Here is a 20,000-nt window from a genome sequence, read left to right on the forward strand (position 1 = left end):
TCGACACACGACTGTGTCCTGTTTGCCAAGGGAAGTTATCCCTCTCACCTCGATCTGCAGCACGAACGTATCCGGATTTCAGGGTTATTTCCCTTCGTTGGCGTCCGACAGCTGATGACCTTGGTGAGAGAGACAAAAACCTGGCAACTTATATCTTCTTTTCCAGTGAAATTCTTCACTGATATTGAAAAGGTGAAAACAAGCAATGTTAATTCTCTAAATGAAGTATTAACAGTAACTGCACGATAAAGTGTAGTATATTGCCACTTAAGTGTGGCTGACCCCTAGGGGTGGATGTTACTGTTCATTTAGAGAATTAACATTGCTTGTTTTCACCTTTTCAATATCAATGAAGAATTTCACTGGAAAAGAAGATATAAGTTTCCCAGGTTTTTGTCTCTCTCACCAAGGTCATCAGCTGTCGGACGCCGACGAAGGGAAATAACCCTGAAATCCGGATACGTTCGTGCTGCAGATCGAGGTGAGAGGGATAACTTCCCTTGGCAAACAGGACACAGTCGTGTGTCGATAAGCCAGCTGGAGGAGATGTCCTCCTGGGGCTAAAAGCAACAGTAACATCCACCCCTAGGGGTCAGCCACACTTAAGTGGCAATATACTACACTTTATCGTGCAGTTACTGTTAATACTTCATTTAGAGAATTAACATTGCTTATATATATATACATATATATATATTATATATATATATATATATATATATATATATATATATATATATATATATATACTTTATTTAAAAGCAGCAAAAATATAACAAAAGACTGTTACTCGGAGTTTCACATTCCCGTTCATCGGACAGTTTTGTTAGAAATCTAACAAAACTGTCCGATGAATGGGAACGTGAAACTCCGAGTAACAGTCTTTTGTTATATTTCTGCTGCTTTTAAATAAAGCATATTACTCTACCTCGGGTATTTGAGTACTCTTTTTTCCACCTTGTTGCACATTTATGTGCTTACTCTGGTATATATATATATATATATATATATATATATATATGTATATATGTATATATGCACACATGGTATTGATATTATTTATTATAAACATTAGTTTACATACTATCTCATGTAAATAAACCTGAATATAATAGTGAAGTTTTGTTACATGATAATTTTATATGCAATTATCTTTAAATGAATTTTCTGTACATTTCAGTCAACTCCGTCCACCAATGATGACAAAGCTTCTGAGAAAAATGACTGTGGATGTACCTGCTTTATCTGATAGTGCAGTTGTGCCACTAAGAGTAAGAATCTTTCATTTCCTTTTATAGAATTTATCTAGAATTTAATAAACTTTTATCAATAGTATATTTGATTCATTTTTATACTCGATTTTTTTTTTTTTCCAGTTAATGATGTATTTATCTTTCATAATATTTTACCATATTTCAGACTTTGAAATTATATTAGAATAAGAATTTAACTGTAAATTCAATTTGAAAGATTCTTGAATGAGATTTTTTTAAATAATGTTATCCAAGTTGTTTTATATATTTCAGAATTCATTTTTTTATTTACCACTGTCTTACTTATCTAATTTTCCAGTTGTTAACATCGCATTATGAGAGGTGTGGAAGTTACTATGGAAGCCACGGTGGTTGGGGATCTTTTGGATCTGCAAGTGAGGAAGAACGTCGTCTGACAATGGTTCTTTTCAGTGGCATATTTGACTCATTGGCCCAAAGAGTACGTAAACAAAAAAACTTCATATTGATTTTTTTTTTTTTATATTGATACCAGACCATAGCATTGCAAGTAGTTAGTTATACTTAATAGAATCGACACCATTATATAATTGCTACTTACTTCATCAACCCCTAATGAGAAGTAAGGCAAAAATCAACTACAGCAGGAAAAAATAAACATTTACTTTTATTTTAAAAAGTCATAAACAGGCACATGGTTAAGAGGCTTGCTTGAAACCACATGGTTTCAGGTTCAGTCCCACTGCACCTTGAGTGAGTATCTTTTGTAGCCTTGTGAATGACTTTGGTTGACAGAGACTGTTTGGAGGTCCATAGATTTATAAATGAGTGAGGATTTTTCATTTGTGTTTGTTCTCCACCACTGCTTGATAACTGGTGTTGGTTCATTTACATCCCTGTAACTTTGTGGTTCAACAAAGAGACCAATAGAATAAATACCAGGCTTTAAAAAGTAATACTGTGGCCAATTTCATTCAATAACCCCTTCAATGTGGTGCCCCAGCATGGCCACAGTCCAATGACTGAAACAAGTAAGAAAATAAAAGATAAACAATCTTGGAAATATTTTAAACTTATTTATGATTATAATTCTAGTCATTTCAGTATTTTCTGTTTCACAATGAAAAATAAATTTTAATTTTATACTTGCAGGGTTATGATCCAGAACTGTTTTCTCGGGCCTTACCATGCCTCTCAGCTATAGGCTGTGCTATGTCTCCAGATTATTCCTTGACTAACCAAGATGACATTTCTACTGTTCAAGGGGTAGAAGCAGAGTATGTTCCTAATCCAGTCAATACCAAAAGGTAAGTTTGCATATTTTAAGACTATTTACACAGTTATTAAGAATCCCTGTAAACAAATACCAAAATTTGTTATATTCCAATTTCATTAACATTATTTTGTAATTTATGTTAAATTCTTGTTCTTTTAAAATATAATAGTTGTAATCTATATTTATTTATATTTAATCAGCATAGATTACAGAATAACTCAAAACCTGAGGATGATTCTAACTTCTGTCAATTAAATGTAGAAAATATATAAAAACAGGCATGGCATAGGTACAGATGTGGCTGTGTGATATTATTCCATATCATCTCTGTGGGTCAAGTTAATTTATTTTGTATGATCTTTCTGGATCATAGGCACAGGAGTAGCTGTGTGGTAAGAAGTTTGCTTCCCAACCACATGGTTCTGAGTTTAGTCCCATTGCATGGCACCTTGGGCAAGTGTCTTCTACTATAGCCTCGAGCCAACCAAAACCTTAAGAGTGAATTTGGTAGACAAAAACTGAAAGAAGCCCATCATACCTGTGTGTGTGTGTGTGTGTGTGTGTGTGTGTGTGTGTGTGTGTGTGTGTGTGTGTGTGTGTGTGTGTGTGTGTGTGTGTATCTTTGTGTCTGTGTTAGTCACTCGCCACTGATTGATGACCAGTGTTGATGTGTTTACATTATTGTAACCTAGTGGTTTAGCAAAAGAAACCTATAGAATAGTTACCAGGCTTTAAAGAAAAATAAGTGCTGGGTTGATTCATTTGACTAGAATCTTTCAAGGCAGTTCCCCAGCATGGCTGCTGTGTAATTATTGAAAGAAGTAAAAGATAAAGATAAAAGATAAATATACTCAAGTTTAGAGTTCAGTTTTCCTGTTTGCATCACCAAACCTTAACATAATTTTAATTGAAGAAGTTGCTGCATCAGTATCCAACAGAGAGTGAATCTTGATATTGCCAGTTCAAATCTCTTGCAGTTGTTAGGCAAGATATTATGATTCATTTCATTCTACCTGACTGGTAGTAGGTTTAGGGGTTAGGGCTTAAATGAATGCACACACCAGATATGCTAATGATTATGTTTAAACTTTCAAAAGCTTCAACAGCAAATGGGAAATAACTAAACAAAATAGCTTTTTAGGTACTCATATAACCATGTTGAATATCTTGTATATTTAAGACAAAACACTGAAATTGCTAAATCAGCTGAATGTTTTCTTAGAACTCCACACTGTTTCATTTATATTTAATTATTTATATTTTTTTATTTTTTAATAATTTAAGCTCTTAACGACATAGTGAAAGGTATCAATATGAGTAGAGTCGTTAGAGCATAGGAGAAAATTCCTAGTGGTATTTATGCCAACTCACATGATCCCAGTTTAAATCATGCCAATATCAACTTCCATCATTTTAAGATCAATAAAAAAAGTACTAGCCAACTTGTCAGGTGTTGGGGGTTTCTCCCCCCCCCCCTTCTCTCTCTCTCTCTTTCTCTTTCTCTTTCTCCCTCTCTCTCACACACATTCTCTCTTTTTTCACTTTTTCTCTCTCTCAATTTCTCTCTCTCTTAGAATCTGCTATAGTTGACATCATCATCACCTCTTGGACATTACTGTCTTAGATCCTAGGATTCATTGATCCAGTTACCTGGTGTCCATGGTGTATAAGTGACCATGATTACATCATTCCCCCTGAACAAGAGTCAAATCCGTAGCAAGGTTACTCATTTATAGCTGAGTGGACTGGAGCAATATGAAGTGTTTTGCCAAAGACATAGTGCACCACCTAGTTTGGGAATCAAAATAATGATCCTGCAATCATGAGTGCACCACGCTAGCCATTAAGATCATGTTCCTTCACTTAGCTGACATAATTGAATCTTATAAGCACAAACACCTGAAGGAAGGCTTTAAGAAACTATTTTTGCATTCCTCTATAATAAGAATGTAGTGATTGTCATGAAAATCACCTGATAGTGCAAGAAAGAAATATGCAATGTAATCAAACAATTTTAACATAATTTATTTGTGCAGACTGTTTGTTATAATATTTTAATTCTCATTCAATTCACAGCATTACATTAAATCCTGCTCTAGAAGCTGTGGTTTCAAAATTTGCAGAGCATTATCATGATTGCTGGGCTGTTAAAAAGGTAAGCATTGATAAAAAAAATTAGACAAGAACTTCAATTAATTTCCTTACTTTACATTCTCTTCTAATTTTCTGTGCTAATTAATCCATCAACAGAGCTTACAACATACTGGACATCATGGGGTCAAGTAGGTGGAAGGCCATCAAGTTAGCTGTGGGGGCAACAGAGAATACCTCAAGGGGGCTGTGAATCAGGAGGCATGAGCCCTGGAAAGGGCAGTGTTGTCAGGGGTAGTGCTAACTGGACACAAGTAGGGGTTTGATCAACACTAGCTGGGTCACTTGGAGTGAGGGAATCTGAGGTTTGAAAACACCTAATGACTCCCAAGAAACACCACTAGTGATGTGTGCAGGTGCATCACAGGATGAAATAATGGAATAACTGTATCAAATCAGTATTTATTCATTTAATTTCTAACTGTATCATCAAATAACTATTTCAAAGTTTTCAAATACATCTTGTTCTCAATTGATAACCATCAATGCAACGAATATAATTATTTTTTCATAATATGAGGTAGGATTTGAAATTTGAATTCTAAATTAAGGAATTTCAAAGAAAAAGCTGCATCAAATTCACATATTTATTTGTTTTTGTATTTACTTATTACAAAGGTTCTTACAATTTCTTGTTGATAATAATCAGGTATAGCACTATTTCATTCTTATTAGAAATTATCAGCATTATAAAACCTGTGAATTATTAATTAAACATTTTACCAAATGAGAGTTTTAATAAACCAAAAAGTTAAGAACTAGGTTGACTACATTTTAGAACTCAACTTCTCTCGAACCAGTTTCAAAGACTGTATGGTTTACTTAAAGAATAGTAACCCAATATCATTAGAATAGGAAATATTTGATAATGCAGTCCCAGAGATCTCTAACAGATGGGATAGTCACAAATGAAATGCTTTTGAGCATAAGTCTGCTTCATCAAGGTTACTCTTGGATTGAACAACAACTAAGTTCCTGATGCTCAGGACTTATGTTTATCATGAAGCTTGTCCTTCTAATGTGTGTGTGTGTATGTATATATATATATATATATATCGTTTAACGTCCGCTTTCCATGCTAGCATGGGTATATAAAGAAGTGTTTTGATCCTTTTGTAAATCCTTTACAATTTATTATTTGTGTCTATTTGTGTCTCCTCTAGGTTGACCAGGCCTGGGTCTATGGAACAGAATATAATGAAGACAAGAAAACCCATCCATCACTGAAACCATATCATCTTCTTACAGAAGCAGTATGTTGATTACATTGTGTGTGTGTGTGTGTGTGTGTGTGTGTGTGTGTGTGTGTGTGTGTGTGTGTGTGTGCGTGTGTGTGTGTTTATAAGAATATATATACGTGTGTGTGAGTGGTTTGTGAACTATTTATTTAAGATGTTCTTTTACACTTCTACCCATTTTGTAGCAGAAAATTTCAAAGATGTTTGATCCTTCATAAAGGAACACAATTAGACACTATATTAAACTAAACTGAATAGCCATGTACACATAAACATACATAGACACACACACACACACACATGCACGTGTGCACACTTGCTCATAGAAGCATATGCACACAGACACATATATATGCATATACATCATAAAGAAGAATGGAGAATCATACCTCTTCAAAATTTGTTTATTACAGTATTATTCTCATTAAATTCTCCCTTCTTCTTTATGATATCTTGATTATATACTTTGGATGTTCTATGGAATCCAATTACGTAAACTCAGGCTTTATCTATTGAGTATAATTTAGCTGTATAATTGTTTATCTTAAACAATTCTGTATGTTCTTTATCATTTGATATGGTAAGCCAGATCTGGATTATATCAGAGTGCTAATGTGGTACCTACACAGACTCCAAACTTCTATTCCTTTGTTATATACACACACACACACACACACACATGCACAAAAATACATGCACACATACATCACACACACACATAGTTGTGCTTATACATGCATATGTGTGTTCGCACATGCATGTGTGTGTGTGTGTGTGTGTGTGCATGTGTGCATGAGTGTATGTGTGTAAATATATAAATATACATTCAGAAGTAATATCAAAAGATCTGCTCAATGGCATTTCCTTACTTTTTTTAAATGCCAAATTTTTTAAGTTTTTTTTTAAATTTCATAATCATTATTTTGTTGTTATTTACAGGAAAAATTCAAATACACAGAACCAGTAAGGAATTCCTTGAAGTGCACTATAGCACTTGGATGGTCTTTGGATTGTGAAGATAGCAGACTTTTACAGTCAAATGAGGGCATCAAAAGACGAGCTTCAAAATCAAATGTAGTAAGATTACATCAGTTTTACAAGAGTTATCCTAACATGCCTGTGGGGAGGGATAGGCTTGGTGGTTATAAGAAATTAACAATGCCAGTTTGCTCAGGAAATTTTCATTTTTATCTTCAAAATTTTAAATTCTTCAAAATGTACAAATTCTTTACTCTTTTTTATAAATCAAATAATTTTCAAAGAATATATAATTTATACAATATATTTTGAAAAATTTATTAAATTTCAATACCACTACGTAGAATAGATAAATTTTAGATTTAAATTTGTAAAGCTCTAAAATAAAATTTAAAATCTTTTGTCAGAATATATTTGAATTAACTTAACTTAAATTAGGTAAAGGTGGTTGACAGGAAGAATACCTGGGTGTAAAAATTCTGCCTCACATAATACCCATCTAACATAAATATCCATCTAACCTAAGTATTCACCTAACCAAATCCAGCATAGAAAAACAGATGTAAAAATGAGCAAACAAATTTCGAATATCCAGTTACTTAATCTATTAATCACTAATATCTTATTTACATTGTAACAATTTAGAAACTTCAAGAGACTGTGAAATAATTTGTTCTTAACAGTTAAACTCAAAGTAGACAAAACTATAAATAATAACTTGTAAACATCTTAACTAATAATCTTAATTAGTTATCATACATTTAGTATTTCCTGTAATCAAAGCCTACCCGAAAACATCATTGTAAAAATAAATAAACTCATCATCAAAATTCTGAAGCTAAGAAATAATGCATGATTAATAGAAAAAGAAAAAGCAATTTGAAAAATTAAGTATTATATTTGACAGAGTAATCTTAATGCTAAAACAGTTAAAATTACTAAAATTAAACAAATAATTATGGATAAGTCAGAGTATAACATATATATTGCTTGTATGAATGTTTGTATAGTGTCTTGTGAATTTTTTTGCTTTTGCCATATTTTTCTAGCATGATCAAGGCTACAGCCCTCGACCTTATGATCTCCGTAACATGACTGTAACAAGAGAAATGCAGGTAAGAGTTACTTACATTTTGCATCACAGTTTCTGATATAAAGAAATAAAACAATTGTTCTGATCCAATTTTATCATATGCCAGCTTAATTTGCCACAAAGACATTCAAATATACAGGGTGCAATGGGTAAATTGTCGCCATTTTATATTTTTAATTTCGGGCATGTTCATTGTTTGTTTTTGATTTCGTTGACGATACAGTATAGTAGGGTCAGTTGGGCACTAAAAATTTGGAAACAACATGCTGTACTGCTTGGCATTTGCACCGGAAGCTCCAATATGAACATTTCAGAATGTTTGGGTGTCAATTTGCAGAGGATTCAGAAAGAGTTGGATGAGTCTAATGGTGATTACAAGGATATGGAAGCTTGGAAAACTCGATCTGATCACTCTGATAAGAAAAGAAATCCTGAATTTGTTGGTGAGATCCAATTCATGATTGACAACGATCCCACTAAGTCAATCAGGCCCATCACAAGGGATACAGGAGTGTCTGAGTTTCTTATCAGGCAGGTGGTGCCTTGGTATTCAAGATGAGAAAGGGTCAATTTTTATCCCAAGCCATCAAGGACAAGAGAAAAGACTGTGCTACAAAACTTTTGAACAAACTCAAGCATCCCCTCCAATCGAACATGCTTTGGTTTTTCTTAGACGAGAAAAATTTCTGCCAGGATCAGATGGTGAAGGCACAAAACAACTGTTGGCTTGCCATGTCCCCAGAACAAGTACCAAGAGTGATAAAAATCAAACAACCAGTCAACATCATGATGTTTGGAGTGATCACTAGCGATGGTGACGTTATGCCTCCATTCATCTTCCCACACGGCCTCACACTCAACACAGAGGCCTACATCAAGTGCCTGGAGAAGGTAGTGCTGCCCTGGGTCAAGAGGGTGGCTGCTGGTAGACTCTGTTTGGCAACAGGACTCTGCACCATGCCCACAGAAGCAGAACCCAGTCATGGCTGTGAGACAAATTCTGTGACCACATCACCCCTAACATCTGGCCACCTAACTCCCTAGACTGCAACTCCCTTGATTATTATGTGTGGGGTGCAGCTGAGCAAGTGAACAACAAAACTCCTTGTAACACCAAGGATAAACTGAAGGCAAGGATTATGGTAGCATCCACCAACTTAAACAAGGAGACTGTCCAGAAGAGATACAGGAGATTCTGAAGTCATCTGGAGACCTTGGGCCATGGTTAAAGCCAATGGCAATTTTATTGAATAAATTTATTCTTTAGTATTTCGAGATATTTTTATGCAATTTTGGTAAATATATCTGTTAAAATGAGATATCAGTGTTATTTTCATTTTTGCATAATTTAGATGACAATTATAAAATAGATTGTTTCTTTCTTAAAAAAAAAAAGAGATAACAAGCTGGTCCATGCAAACAAATGGAAACCATTCCTTTGCATGAAAATATTCATGGAATCAATTTTTTAATATAACATTAATTTTTTATTAAAAATATTTTTTCATATATTCTTTGATTTCAACTTCTAAGAATCTATTAGAAAATTTCTTCAAAAAACCTTTATGCATCTCATTATGACTTAATATGTTTAATGAGTCCTTTTGATATAAAAAAAATATTCCAGAAATGCTATCTCTAAATTTCTGGTCTTTGAATGTCTTCAGTCTTTGTGTTACTTTGGCACATTTTAGCCAAATTTCTAAAATATATTTTTACTTGATTTGCAGAATTTGGCAGAAAGGCTGGCAGAAAATATGCATGAAGTTTGGTTTAAACAAAAGAAATTAGACTTAGAATCAATTGGTAAGTTGCCAGTTTTAATATTATTGTTTAAAGCAGTGAGCTGGAAGAATCATTAGCACATCAGGCAAAATGCTTAGTAGCTTTCCATTCATTTTCATGTTCTGTGTTCAAATGCCATCGTCAACTTTGCCTTTCATCCTTTCAGGGTCAATAAAATAAGAATCAGTTGAGTACTGGAGTCAATGTAATCAACCTACTCCCTCCCCTGAAATTGATGGCATTGGGCCAAAATTTGAAATCAATATTAATGTTTAATCCTGGCCAGCCCTGGTTGATCTATATCAGATATAAAGAAATCATTTGAGATGGTGTACATAGTATAACAGTTTCAAATTTCATCACAAGGCCTGTAATTTTAGGGATTGGGGTATGTTGATTACATCAACCCTAACACTTGACTTGTACTTATATTATCAACCTAGAAAGGATGACTGACAAAATGGACTTTAGCAGAATTTGAACTCAGCTCATAAAGAGTCAGAAGAAATGCTGTTAAGCATTTTGTCTAATGTAATAACAATTTTGCTAGCTTGCAGTCTCATGTATCTTTAATAATATAAATAATATGATTAATACAATTCTATATTTCTCAGATGAGGAATTTATATTGTGTATATTATTATTATTTATATTATGTCCAATCTGTAATGTGGTTGTTATTAGAAAGGGCATCCAGCAGTAAAAACACTGCCAAAACAGACAGTGAAGCCTGCTGCAGTCTTCTGCCTAACCAGCCCCTGTAAAACCGTCCAACCCATGCCAGCATAGAAAACGGACGTTAAATGATGATGATGATGATGATGATGATGATGATGATGATGATATACTGTTTATATTAGTTGGACTGTATCCTCATTTTGACTGTTGCTTTCACTACGTTTCAGTTGTATGCTGCAGCCTTCTTTGAGTGTACAACATCCAAAACATAGTGAAAACAATCAGCATGAGGACACCGGCCTATCTAATATAAACGATATACATAAAATAATATGGTGTCTGTCATCTTGTAGAAAGCATATTTATTGAGAGTGTGGCCATTGGAGTTAAGACCGGACCACAGTGATACTGAATTATGTTTTCTAAAACTAAGATAGATCTTCTAAGATATGATACAATGCTATAATATATATTTAAGTGGATGCTAGCATACCTGATGTAGTAAACCCAGAAATTGAAGTTGTGTAGTTTGTATCCTAATATAGGAAATGTATTAGGTTTAAAATGTGAAGTTCCACAATATTTTGCAGAGAAAATTTTATTTCTGACGTGCACCTTTGTTTATATGCTTTTATACAGTGTCGTTTTGTGTGGCTCATTCCAAGTTAAGTATTTTACCCTGTTATCTCACAGCACCAGAGATTACATATAAACTAGCTTCTCCAGTAGTTCAGCCCATTATCAATGCAACCTAACAACAACTTTCTCTCTCTTACACACATGAGCTCAAGGCAGACAAGTGGGACAGTAACTGATATTTTAACCTGTAATACTTCAATATTTTTTGTTAATAATGTCAAGTCTTTGACTTCTACTTTAGGTGGAGGAATTCATCCACTGTTGGTACCATATGATAGTCTGACAGATCATGAGAAGAAAAAAGATAAAGAACATGCTCAAGAACTCCTCAAATTTTTGCAATTTTTAGGTTTTAGAATCAGTTGGTAAGTAGCAGACAAATATGTAACTATTAAATAAATTTTTTAAATATTAGGCAAATTAAAAAGAAAACAATTTAGATAATTTAAATAAATGACTACTTGTCTACTACAGACTTGAAAAATATTTTATCAAAAAATAACTTTTTTTATTTTTATATTTGTTCCAGTTCCATATACTGAGAACTAAGTTTCATTTTTCATCTGTAATGTTTTAAGTATTTACTCTTTATTCCATAAGTTGTTAAACATAGACAATATAGGATTATTTTTCACATCTAGTTTTAGTATATTGTTATTAAAATATATGTATTTTTTTTAAATGTGATAATTATTAGGTATATTTTAGCTACATTACTTCAAGGTGAAATGAGTAAATAAACATGGCTGTTATAATATTTATTCCTTTCTAGTGGCAGTATGTCTCAACATACACATGAATCTTCATCACGACATGGCAAAGATAATGATGGCGGTGCATCTGTATCAGCCACAGAGAAACGTTTTGCCTACAGTTTGTTACAGAAGCTTTTAGAATATCTGGACAAAGCCTCAATTAACATGAAACAAACCAAGCCTAGTAGTCGATTCAGTCGACGAGAAAGTTATACAACAGCAACAGAAGATGTAAAATTCTTTGGGAAGGTCAGTTTTCCATTATTTTTGCTTTAATATGTCATATAAAGCATTAAAATATAATGTTAATTAACTAAAATGTGATAATTAGCTTTAAATTATTAAAGAAGTTTTATAGGCATAGGCATGGCTGTGTTTTTAAGAACTTTACTTCTCAACTTTGTGGTTTGGGGTTCAGACCCACTATGTGGTGCCTTGGGCAGGTGTCTTCAGCTACAATCTAGGGATGACCTAAATCTTGTGTGCAAAATTAGTAAATAGAAACTGTGTAGAAGCTTGTGATGTAAGTGTATGCATGTGTGTGTGTGTGTGTGTGTGTGTGTGTGTGTAATGAAAATACACAGTGAGAAAAAAGAAATGATTAACTGGAAAGGACAATTAAAGATGGAGCACATCCCATGAGCTGGAAACCAGAATCAGCATAGTTTCAGTGCATCCAAAGTCCAAAGACTTTAATTTCATCTGTTTGCACCAGTGATTGTAAATATTACAAATGGTAATAAACATTACCAAGAAAAACAAACTTAGAATTTGAGAACAACAACATACAAGAAAAAAAGAAAATTACTGACAGATGCATGTAGTACTGTTAAAAATATATACATATTGAAGCGTGATAGATGATTATAGTGCTTATGACTGATATCAGTAAAAACAAGGATCTCACTGTGAGAGTGCTAGTATGAAGGAAAATAGAAATATAATTTTCATCACATTACAGATATGAAAGAAGGACATGAGTTTGAGGATATGTGACTTAAGTGACATCTGTGATATAAAAATCAGAATGAAGGATGTGTCTGTGTTCATGTCTGTCTTTATATTGCTTTATGTTACATAACCTTGCAGTTTAGTTTACAGAAATTGATAAAATATGTAACAGACATTAAGATAACTGCTGAAATCAATATGATGGACAAAAACACTTCAGGTAGTGCCCCAGCATGGCCACTGTCCAATGTTTAACACATGTAAAAAATAAGAAAATTTATAAAATAAATTAGAAATATTTTCCAATTATTTCTGCATACAAAATCATTTAAATTGATAATTTTCTGCTAATCTTACTAGCAGAAAATTATCAATTTAAATGATAATTAGGTCTTTTGACTCCACGTGGAGCTTTGAGCACCAACATATCTCCATCTGTTTTGATCGTTGGCAATAGATTGCAGTTGACCCCAGATGTAGCCATCTGCCAATGCTTCAGTTTCTGTGAACCTTCTCCATGCTGTTTTTGGTCTGCCATACTTCCATTTCCCTTAGAGTTGCCTTATAATGTTGAAAATAGCTTTCCTTAGAGTGTATTTCAGCCAACCCCATTTCCTCTTCTTGATCTGGGTTTCAATAGAATGCTAGTTTACCTGTTCCCACAAGGCTTTGTTTGTGATGAAATTGTTGAGATGAAATCACATATCTGTAATGTGATGAAAATCATATTTCTATTTTCCTTCATACTAGCACTCTCACAGTGAGATCCTTGTTTTTACTGATATCAGTCATAAGCACTATAATCATCTATCACGCTTCAATATGTATATATTTTTAACAGTACTACATGCATCTGTCAGTAATTTTCTTTTTTTCTTGTAGAACCTTATTTAGATTTATGTAAAAAGCATATCAGGTTACCCAAAGAATAAAATTGGGGGATATGGCAGTTCTTATTTTCTTCATACACTTAATCTCCAAAACTTTTTCTTAAAATCAATTTGAAATGTATGCAATTGTAGTTGTCTACCTATGATAGAACTATGACCACAAGAGTTAAAATAGTGACTTATATAATAAATTAAGGTGGCAAACTAGCAGAATTGTTAGCATGTCAGACAAAATGCTGAGTGTCATTTCTTTCGGATCTTTACATTTTGAGTTCAAATCTAGCTAAGGTTAACTTTGCTTTTAATTCCTTCAAGGGCCTATAAAATAAAGAATCAGTCAGGTACTGGTGGATCAATGTAGTCAACTTGTCCTCTCCCCTCAAAATTACTGGTTTTGAACTCCTGCAACTGATCAGCTTCTTGTACATAGGAATGTCATGATCTCAGTCACTTATACATTTATATGTTTTATCCATAGGACTCATATGGGTAACTAACCATATGAGTCCTAGGCTCAAGAAAAAAAAATGTATAATAATTTAGAAACATTTCTTAATACATTTCCTTTAATGGCAGGTTGTTTTACCATTTGTGGAGAGGTATTTCCATGCTCACCGTTTGTATTTTATTGCATCACCAACTTCTCCAAGTTCATCAGGAATGGCATCGTCAAAAGAAAAAGAAATGACTGCCACGTAAGTATAATTTTTGTTTATTATGAAGAACGGCAGTGCTCCAGCATGGCCACAGTTCTGAGCTGAAACTACAAAGAAAAGAAAAAAGAACCCTTATATTATTGTGTCATATCTTTAAGATTATTTCCCACCTTGCAGCCACATGGTTTTGGATTCAGTCCTATTCTATGACACCTTGGGCAAGTATCTCCTGCTATAGTCCCAAGCCAATCAATGCCTTATAAGTAAATTTGATAAATGGAAACTGTGTGGAAGCCTGCCATACATGTTTGTGTGTGTGTGTGTGTGTGTGTGTGTGTATTTCTGTTTCCCAACACCTCTTAACAACAGTTATTGATTTAATTCCCATAACTTAGTAATGCAGCAAAAGAGACTGATAGAATAAGTACCCGTCTTAGAAATAAGTACTGGGGTCAATTTATTCGACGAAATCCCTCAAAGCAGTACCCCAGCATGGCTGCAGTCCAGTGACTGAAACATGTAAAGTTTGAAAAAAAAACTGTTAGCTTCATTAGGATATTCCAGTCTCTTCTCTGAAAGGCACATAGAATGGACACTGGCCTCTTCCTTTATTTCAGTAGAGAACTCGGTCTTAATAATTTCTGAGGTGGTGAGCAGGCAGAATTGTTAGCACACTGAGCAAAATGCTTAGTAGCAGTTCATCCATCTTTACATTCTGAGTTCAAATGCCACCGAGGTCAGCTTTGCCGTTCATCCTTCTGAGATCGATAAAATAATTACCAGTTGAGTAATGGAGTCAATGTAGTTGACTTAACCCCCTCCCTCCAAAATTGCTAGCTTTATGCCAAAATTTGAAACCAATATTACTAATTTCTAAATTTATAAGTGTTCAATGAGATCTGTAGATGTTGAAACTGAACATCAACCACATTCATCTCATCAATGTAAGATGGTCTGCAAAGACCAGAGACACATCTCTTCCTCTGTCAACTATTTAAAAAATATTGATTGGATTTTTAATTGTATGAAATTGATTATTTATATTAATTAAATTCTTTTTTTTTTTTTTTTGGTCATTTTTCTGTTTGGCAGTCTCTTTTGTAAATTAGCCCAAGCATTAAGAAGTAAAATTAATGCCTTTGGTCATGATGTCAACATATCCGTCAGGTGCTTACAAGTGCTTGTCCAAGCTGTTGATGCAAGGTATGTAAACACAATTTTTAAGTAATATTTGCATTGTGTCATTTCAGTCTCTTTTTATAAGAAAATTTATTGCTTATACAGCTTTATCAATGAATAATTTTTAACTTATGATTGAGCTAATGAAGAAGTTTATATATGGTCACTCAACCTACAAGAAATAACTGAAAAATTTTCCTTAAATTACATTCTACTGTCTTAAGAGAAAGAAGGACACATTTGATAATGTAGTCTCAAATACACTAATCATCATCATCATCATCATCATCGTTTAACGTCCGCTTTCCATGCTAGCATGGGTTGGGCGATTTGATTGAGGACTGGTGAAACGGGATGGCAACACCAGGCTCCAATCTAATTTGGCAAAGTTTCTACAGCTGGATGCCCTTCCTAATGCCAACCACTCAGAGAGTGTAGTGGGTGCTTTTACATGTCACCCGCACGAAAACGGCCACGCTCAAAATGGTGTCTTTTATGTGCCACCCGCACAAGAGCCAGTCCAGGGGCACTGGCAATGATCTCGCTCGAAAACCCTACAAAGGCCAGTCAGGCGGTACTGGCAATGGTCACGCTCAAGATGGTACATCTTATGTGCCACCTGCACAAGAGCCAGTCCAGGGGCACTGGCAACGATCTCACTTGGCTTGCCGGGTTTTCTCACGCACAGCACATTTCCAAAGGTCTCGGTCAGTAGTCATCGCCTCAGTGAGGCCCAATGTTCGAAATCTTGAAAAAAAAATGGTTGGCTCATCATAGCTGAGTTGACATGGGATTAAACTTCACCAACCTAACTTAACTGGAATCTAATTGAAGAATTTTGATTTATAACATAAATATAAAGAAAGTACTACAAAGATATACAAATTTAATGGAAAACTAAAAGAGTCCAGAGGCTGAAATTTCATAGTGATTCAGTATAGGCGAGCACAAATCATATTTTATTGTATTATACCCACATTAGCTTGACCTATACATCACCTGTAGCCAACACTTATTTTTGAGAATCTTATATCCCTTCATTTAACATCAGATTTTAGGCACTGGGTCTGGTCTGAGCAGTTATTGTGCATACCTATTACATTATTTGTCTTTGACATTTTCTTACCTATGACATATGTAATAATCATAACTGTTTCCATTTCAGGTCCGTAGTGAAAAATTCACCAGAAATAATCAGGGCTCACTTTATGCCATTTTTTAACAATGCTGCTGCTGACTTGGCAAATTTAATGGACAATCTTCATAAAGGTCGATTTAGTCATGTCAAAGGAACTATCACTCGGGGTGCCACAAGCCTTAACTATGTCCATATGGTCCTTCTTCCTGTTCTTTCATCCTTATTTGAACATCTCGGCCACAATAGTTATGGAGCTGACATATTAGGTGCATATTTTACTGAAATCTTTCCATTTATTTTATTTCATTCTCTATTGGAGAAAAAGCCTATATGTTTCAACACTCATATAGAGTTTTTAGTATTTTGCTGAATAAACTAAAGCTAGTACCAGAGTAAACCTCACTTAATTTTCACATACCTGCACGAAACATATTTATAATCAATATCATCTTAATCTGTTGGCATTTAAACCAGCCATAACCAGCCCAAATATTCTTCCTGTTTTATACTCAAAGCAGCCAGATCTGACCTCTCTCACCTACCCTACAATAACATTCTAAAAATAAACAATCACACCATCAAAATCTTAAGCTACAAGATAATATATGGTTAATTCAAAACAATGAGAATGAATAAGTATTACATTGTGATAAATTACTATGAAAAGGAGTACCTATTTGGCATCAAATTAGCAATGCCAAATAGATGGAAACCAAAACAGCTGTGCTAAAATGTCTCATACACATCATTTGCTAAACAATATGTGTTGTTTTGCCTTGGTGTACATTCTTTGAAATTTTGCTCTTTCTTTTTCATCTACATTCTCATTGCTATATCTGAACATGAAATCTAGCACTTCTGATTTTACAAAATCCCAACACATTAATTTGTTGAGGGAAATTTCAAATAGATTATTTCTAAATTTAGTACAACACCAAACATGCTAAAAATTTCCAAAACTTATTAAAAAATCATTCCATGACATGTCTTCTTATTTTTCTTCCTCAGTTGGTGAAGTTCAACTCGCATGTTATCGAATACTAAATGCTCTTTTCTCACTTGGTATGAGTGGTTCTTCATTTTCTCATCGGTAAGTTCTGGTTTAACTGTTTCTTAAGAACATATTTCTGCAAAAACTCTACAACAACTGTATTCCAAATGTCATTCATTCTAAACATTTTATTCCATTTGTTTCTCATTTTTCATCATATGCATTTTTTAACTGCATTTTAATCACAAGATAAATATCTGATAACTTATATTGCTGATATCAATAAATGTTACATAATTATTTTTTTAGCTGTGTGCTTGTGTAAGGTTATGTCTATGTGTCTCTTTTTGTGTACATGCTTACGATTATATGTTTGTGTATATAAGCATATATTTATATGATGTATACATTCATATATATGCATATGAATCCATGTATGTATATGTGTGTGTGTGTGTGTGTTCATGTGCGTGTGTATACATGTGTGTGTGCATATATATATATATATATATGTATATATATATGTATATATATATATATACACGCACATGTACATACACACACACACACACACACACACACACATATATATATATATATATATATATATATATATATATATATATAATATTAATGTACCTATATAAGATACTATCATTATCATAATTGTTTTAATGTCCACATTTCCATGCCTGCATGGGTCAGACAGAATTCATGAGGCAGATATTCTAGAACTGGATCTTGTCATCAACCCTCACCTGTTTCCATACAAGATAAAATTTTCCTATGGACAGATATGTTTTCATGGAAGATTGAAATTGAATGTCATTGCTTGTTTGATAATGACAAGTGCTATGTTATGTCAAGGAGACATAACAAGTATTGTGCTATTTATAAGTATCGTGTTATGTCAAGGAGACACATACACAGCATGGAGCCATGAATAAAGATGACTTGAGAAGACTGAAGAGAAATGAAGCAAGCATGCTCCATTGGATGTGCAATGTAAGTGTGTGTGAACAACAAAATACAAATGTGCTCAGAGAAAAAGTGGGCATAAGTGGATGTTTAGATGTAGTATGCAAGAAGGAAGGCTACACTATGAATATGTGCAATATGGACATGTGATGCATATGGATGAGAACAGCTGTATAAAGAATTGCTGATCACTTTATGTGGACAGAGTTTGCAGAAGAGGGAGATTCAGGAAGACCTGGGATGATGTAGTAAAGGCTGATATCAGGATCTTGAACTTCATAGAGGAGATAACAAAGAGCCATAATGACTGGCAGTATGCAGTTCTCAAGGCAAAGCTGAGATTCTGGAAGCACTATGTGTATATATAAGCACATTCTACTCCTCATCATCTCTCTAACCACAATATTATGCTGCTGTAGTTAAATTTGAACAGAACTACATGCTTCACTTGACTCTCCTTCACACCATTTATCCTTCTTATTACTCGGAATCATTTCTGTTGTTATCTATCCTGCATTCTCAATGCTGCCCTCTCTAATTTTCTATATTGTCAACCTTCAATCACACATAATCTCTATCTATCTATCTATTTCCTCTCTCTCTCTCTCACACACACACACATGCACACACACTTACACATATGCATGCACACTCTCACATACACACACTCTCTCTTTCCCCTCACCTCTTTCATCAGTAAACCTGAGGGATCAAGCCCATCAAGACTTCTGACTATCGCATTCATGAACCAGTTGGAACACATGGTGCTTAGTACTTGCCACACACTTCATCTTCTTCTCAAAATGTATGGACAATATCTTAATGCTTACTTCCTCCCAGGAGGAGGCCATTGTCATATATCAGAAATTCAAAGATGCTAGCAAACACATCAAATTCAAGATCAAACACCTTGACAAATCTGGAGCCCCTTCTCTGCTCAATTCCCAACTCAAGAAAAGGGCCATATCCACCATGCACTAAGTGTTGTTCCAGTGCAATAGACAATTTAACTCTTTAGAGAGTGATGCCTCTTACCTATTTCAAACTACAAAAGTCCAAATTAATTTCTCTGGTCACTTGTGTTTTCTTCATTTTGAAGAGATTCAGACAACCAGTAATAATTCTCATTCTTTGAATAGATATTTTTATTCCTTGTCCTAACAGACCAAAACTTTGAAGTCACTGTCACCCCTCTTTTTGTAACAGTTCAATAAATATGTACACAACAAAAAACATTGAGTTATTGTTCAGTTTAATGTTAAATTGTTTTTTATGCTTAACTTGATATAAAAATGTTATATTAAATCTCTGAGCAAGATATAAACAGTAGTAGTGTGAAACAGTAACATATATTTGCCAACTAAGTGTGGCGTCCTATCAGGACAGTGCTAC

General features: G+C 34.0%; 1 protein-coding gene across 50 annotated transcripts in view; it reads left to right on the forward strand.

Annotated features, from left to right (window-relative positions):
- The window catches only part of LOC106881762 (ryanodine receptor), a 385,182-nt gene that overhangs the window by 233,955 nt on the left and 131,227 nt on the right, over positions 1-20,000 (forward strand). For 33 of the 50 annotated variants that reach the window (XM_089360088.1, XM_014932251.3, XM_014932252.3 and 30 more), the window contains 14 exons: positions 1,181-1,271; positions 1,573-1,713; positions 2,385-2,539; positions 4,585-4,663; positions 5,823-5,912; positions 6,837-6,974; positions 7,925-7,990; positions 9,699-9,774; positions 11,312-11,435; positions 11,843-12,074; positions 14,243-14,361; positions 15,415-15,525; positions 16,667-16,905; positions 17,648-17,729. In XM_089360088.1, coding sequence (XP_089216214.1) covers positions 1,181-1,271; positions 1,573-1,713; positions 2,385-2,539; positions 4,585-4,663; positions 5,823-5,912; positions 6,837-6,974; positions 7,925-7,990; positions 9,699-9,774; positions 11,312-11,435; positions 11,843-12,074; positions 14,243-14,361; positions 15,415-15,525; positions 16,667-16,905; positions 17,648-17,729 — 1,743 coding nt within the window. The remainder of the gene's footprint in view (positions 1-1,180; positions 1,272-1,572; positions 1,714-2,384; positions 2,540-4,584; positions 4,664-5,822; positions 5,913-6,836; positions 6,975-7,924; positions 7,991-9,698; positions 9,775-11,311; positions 11,436-11,842; positions 12,075-14,242; positions 14,362-15,414; positions 15,526-16,666; positions 16,906-17,647; positions 17,730-20,000) is intronic. The other 17 variants (XM_052971839.2, XM_089360087.1, XM_089360094.1 and 14 more) reach the window with 1 other exon arrangement.

The sequence above is a fragment of the Octopus bimaculoides genome, chromosome 11 (genome assembly GCF_046866305.1).
Source record: "Octopus bimaculoides isolate indiv1 chromosome 11, ASM4686630v1, whole genome shotgun sequence".
Taxonomy (NCBI): Eukaryota; Metazoa; Mollusca; class Cephalopoda; order Octopoda; family Octopodidae; genus Octopus; species Octopus bimaculoides.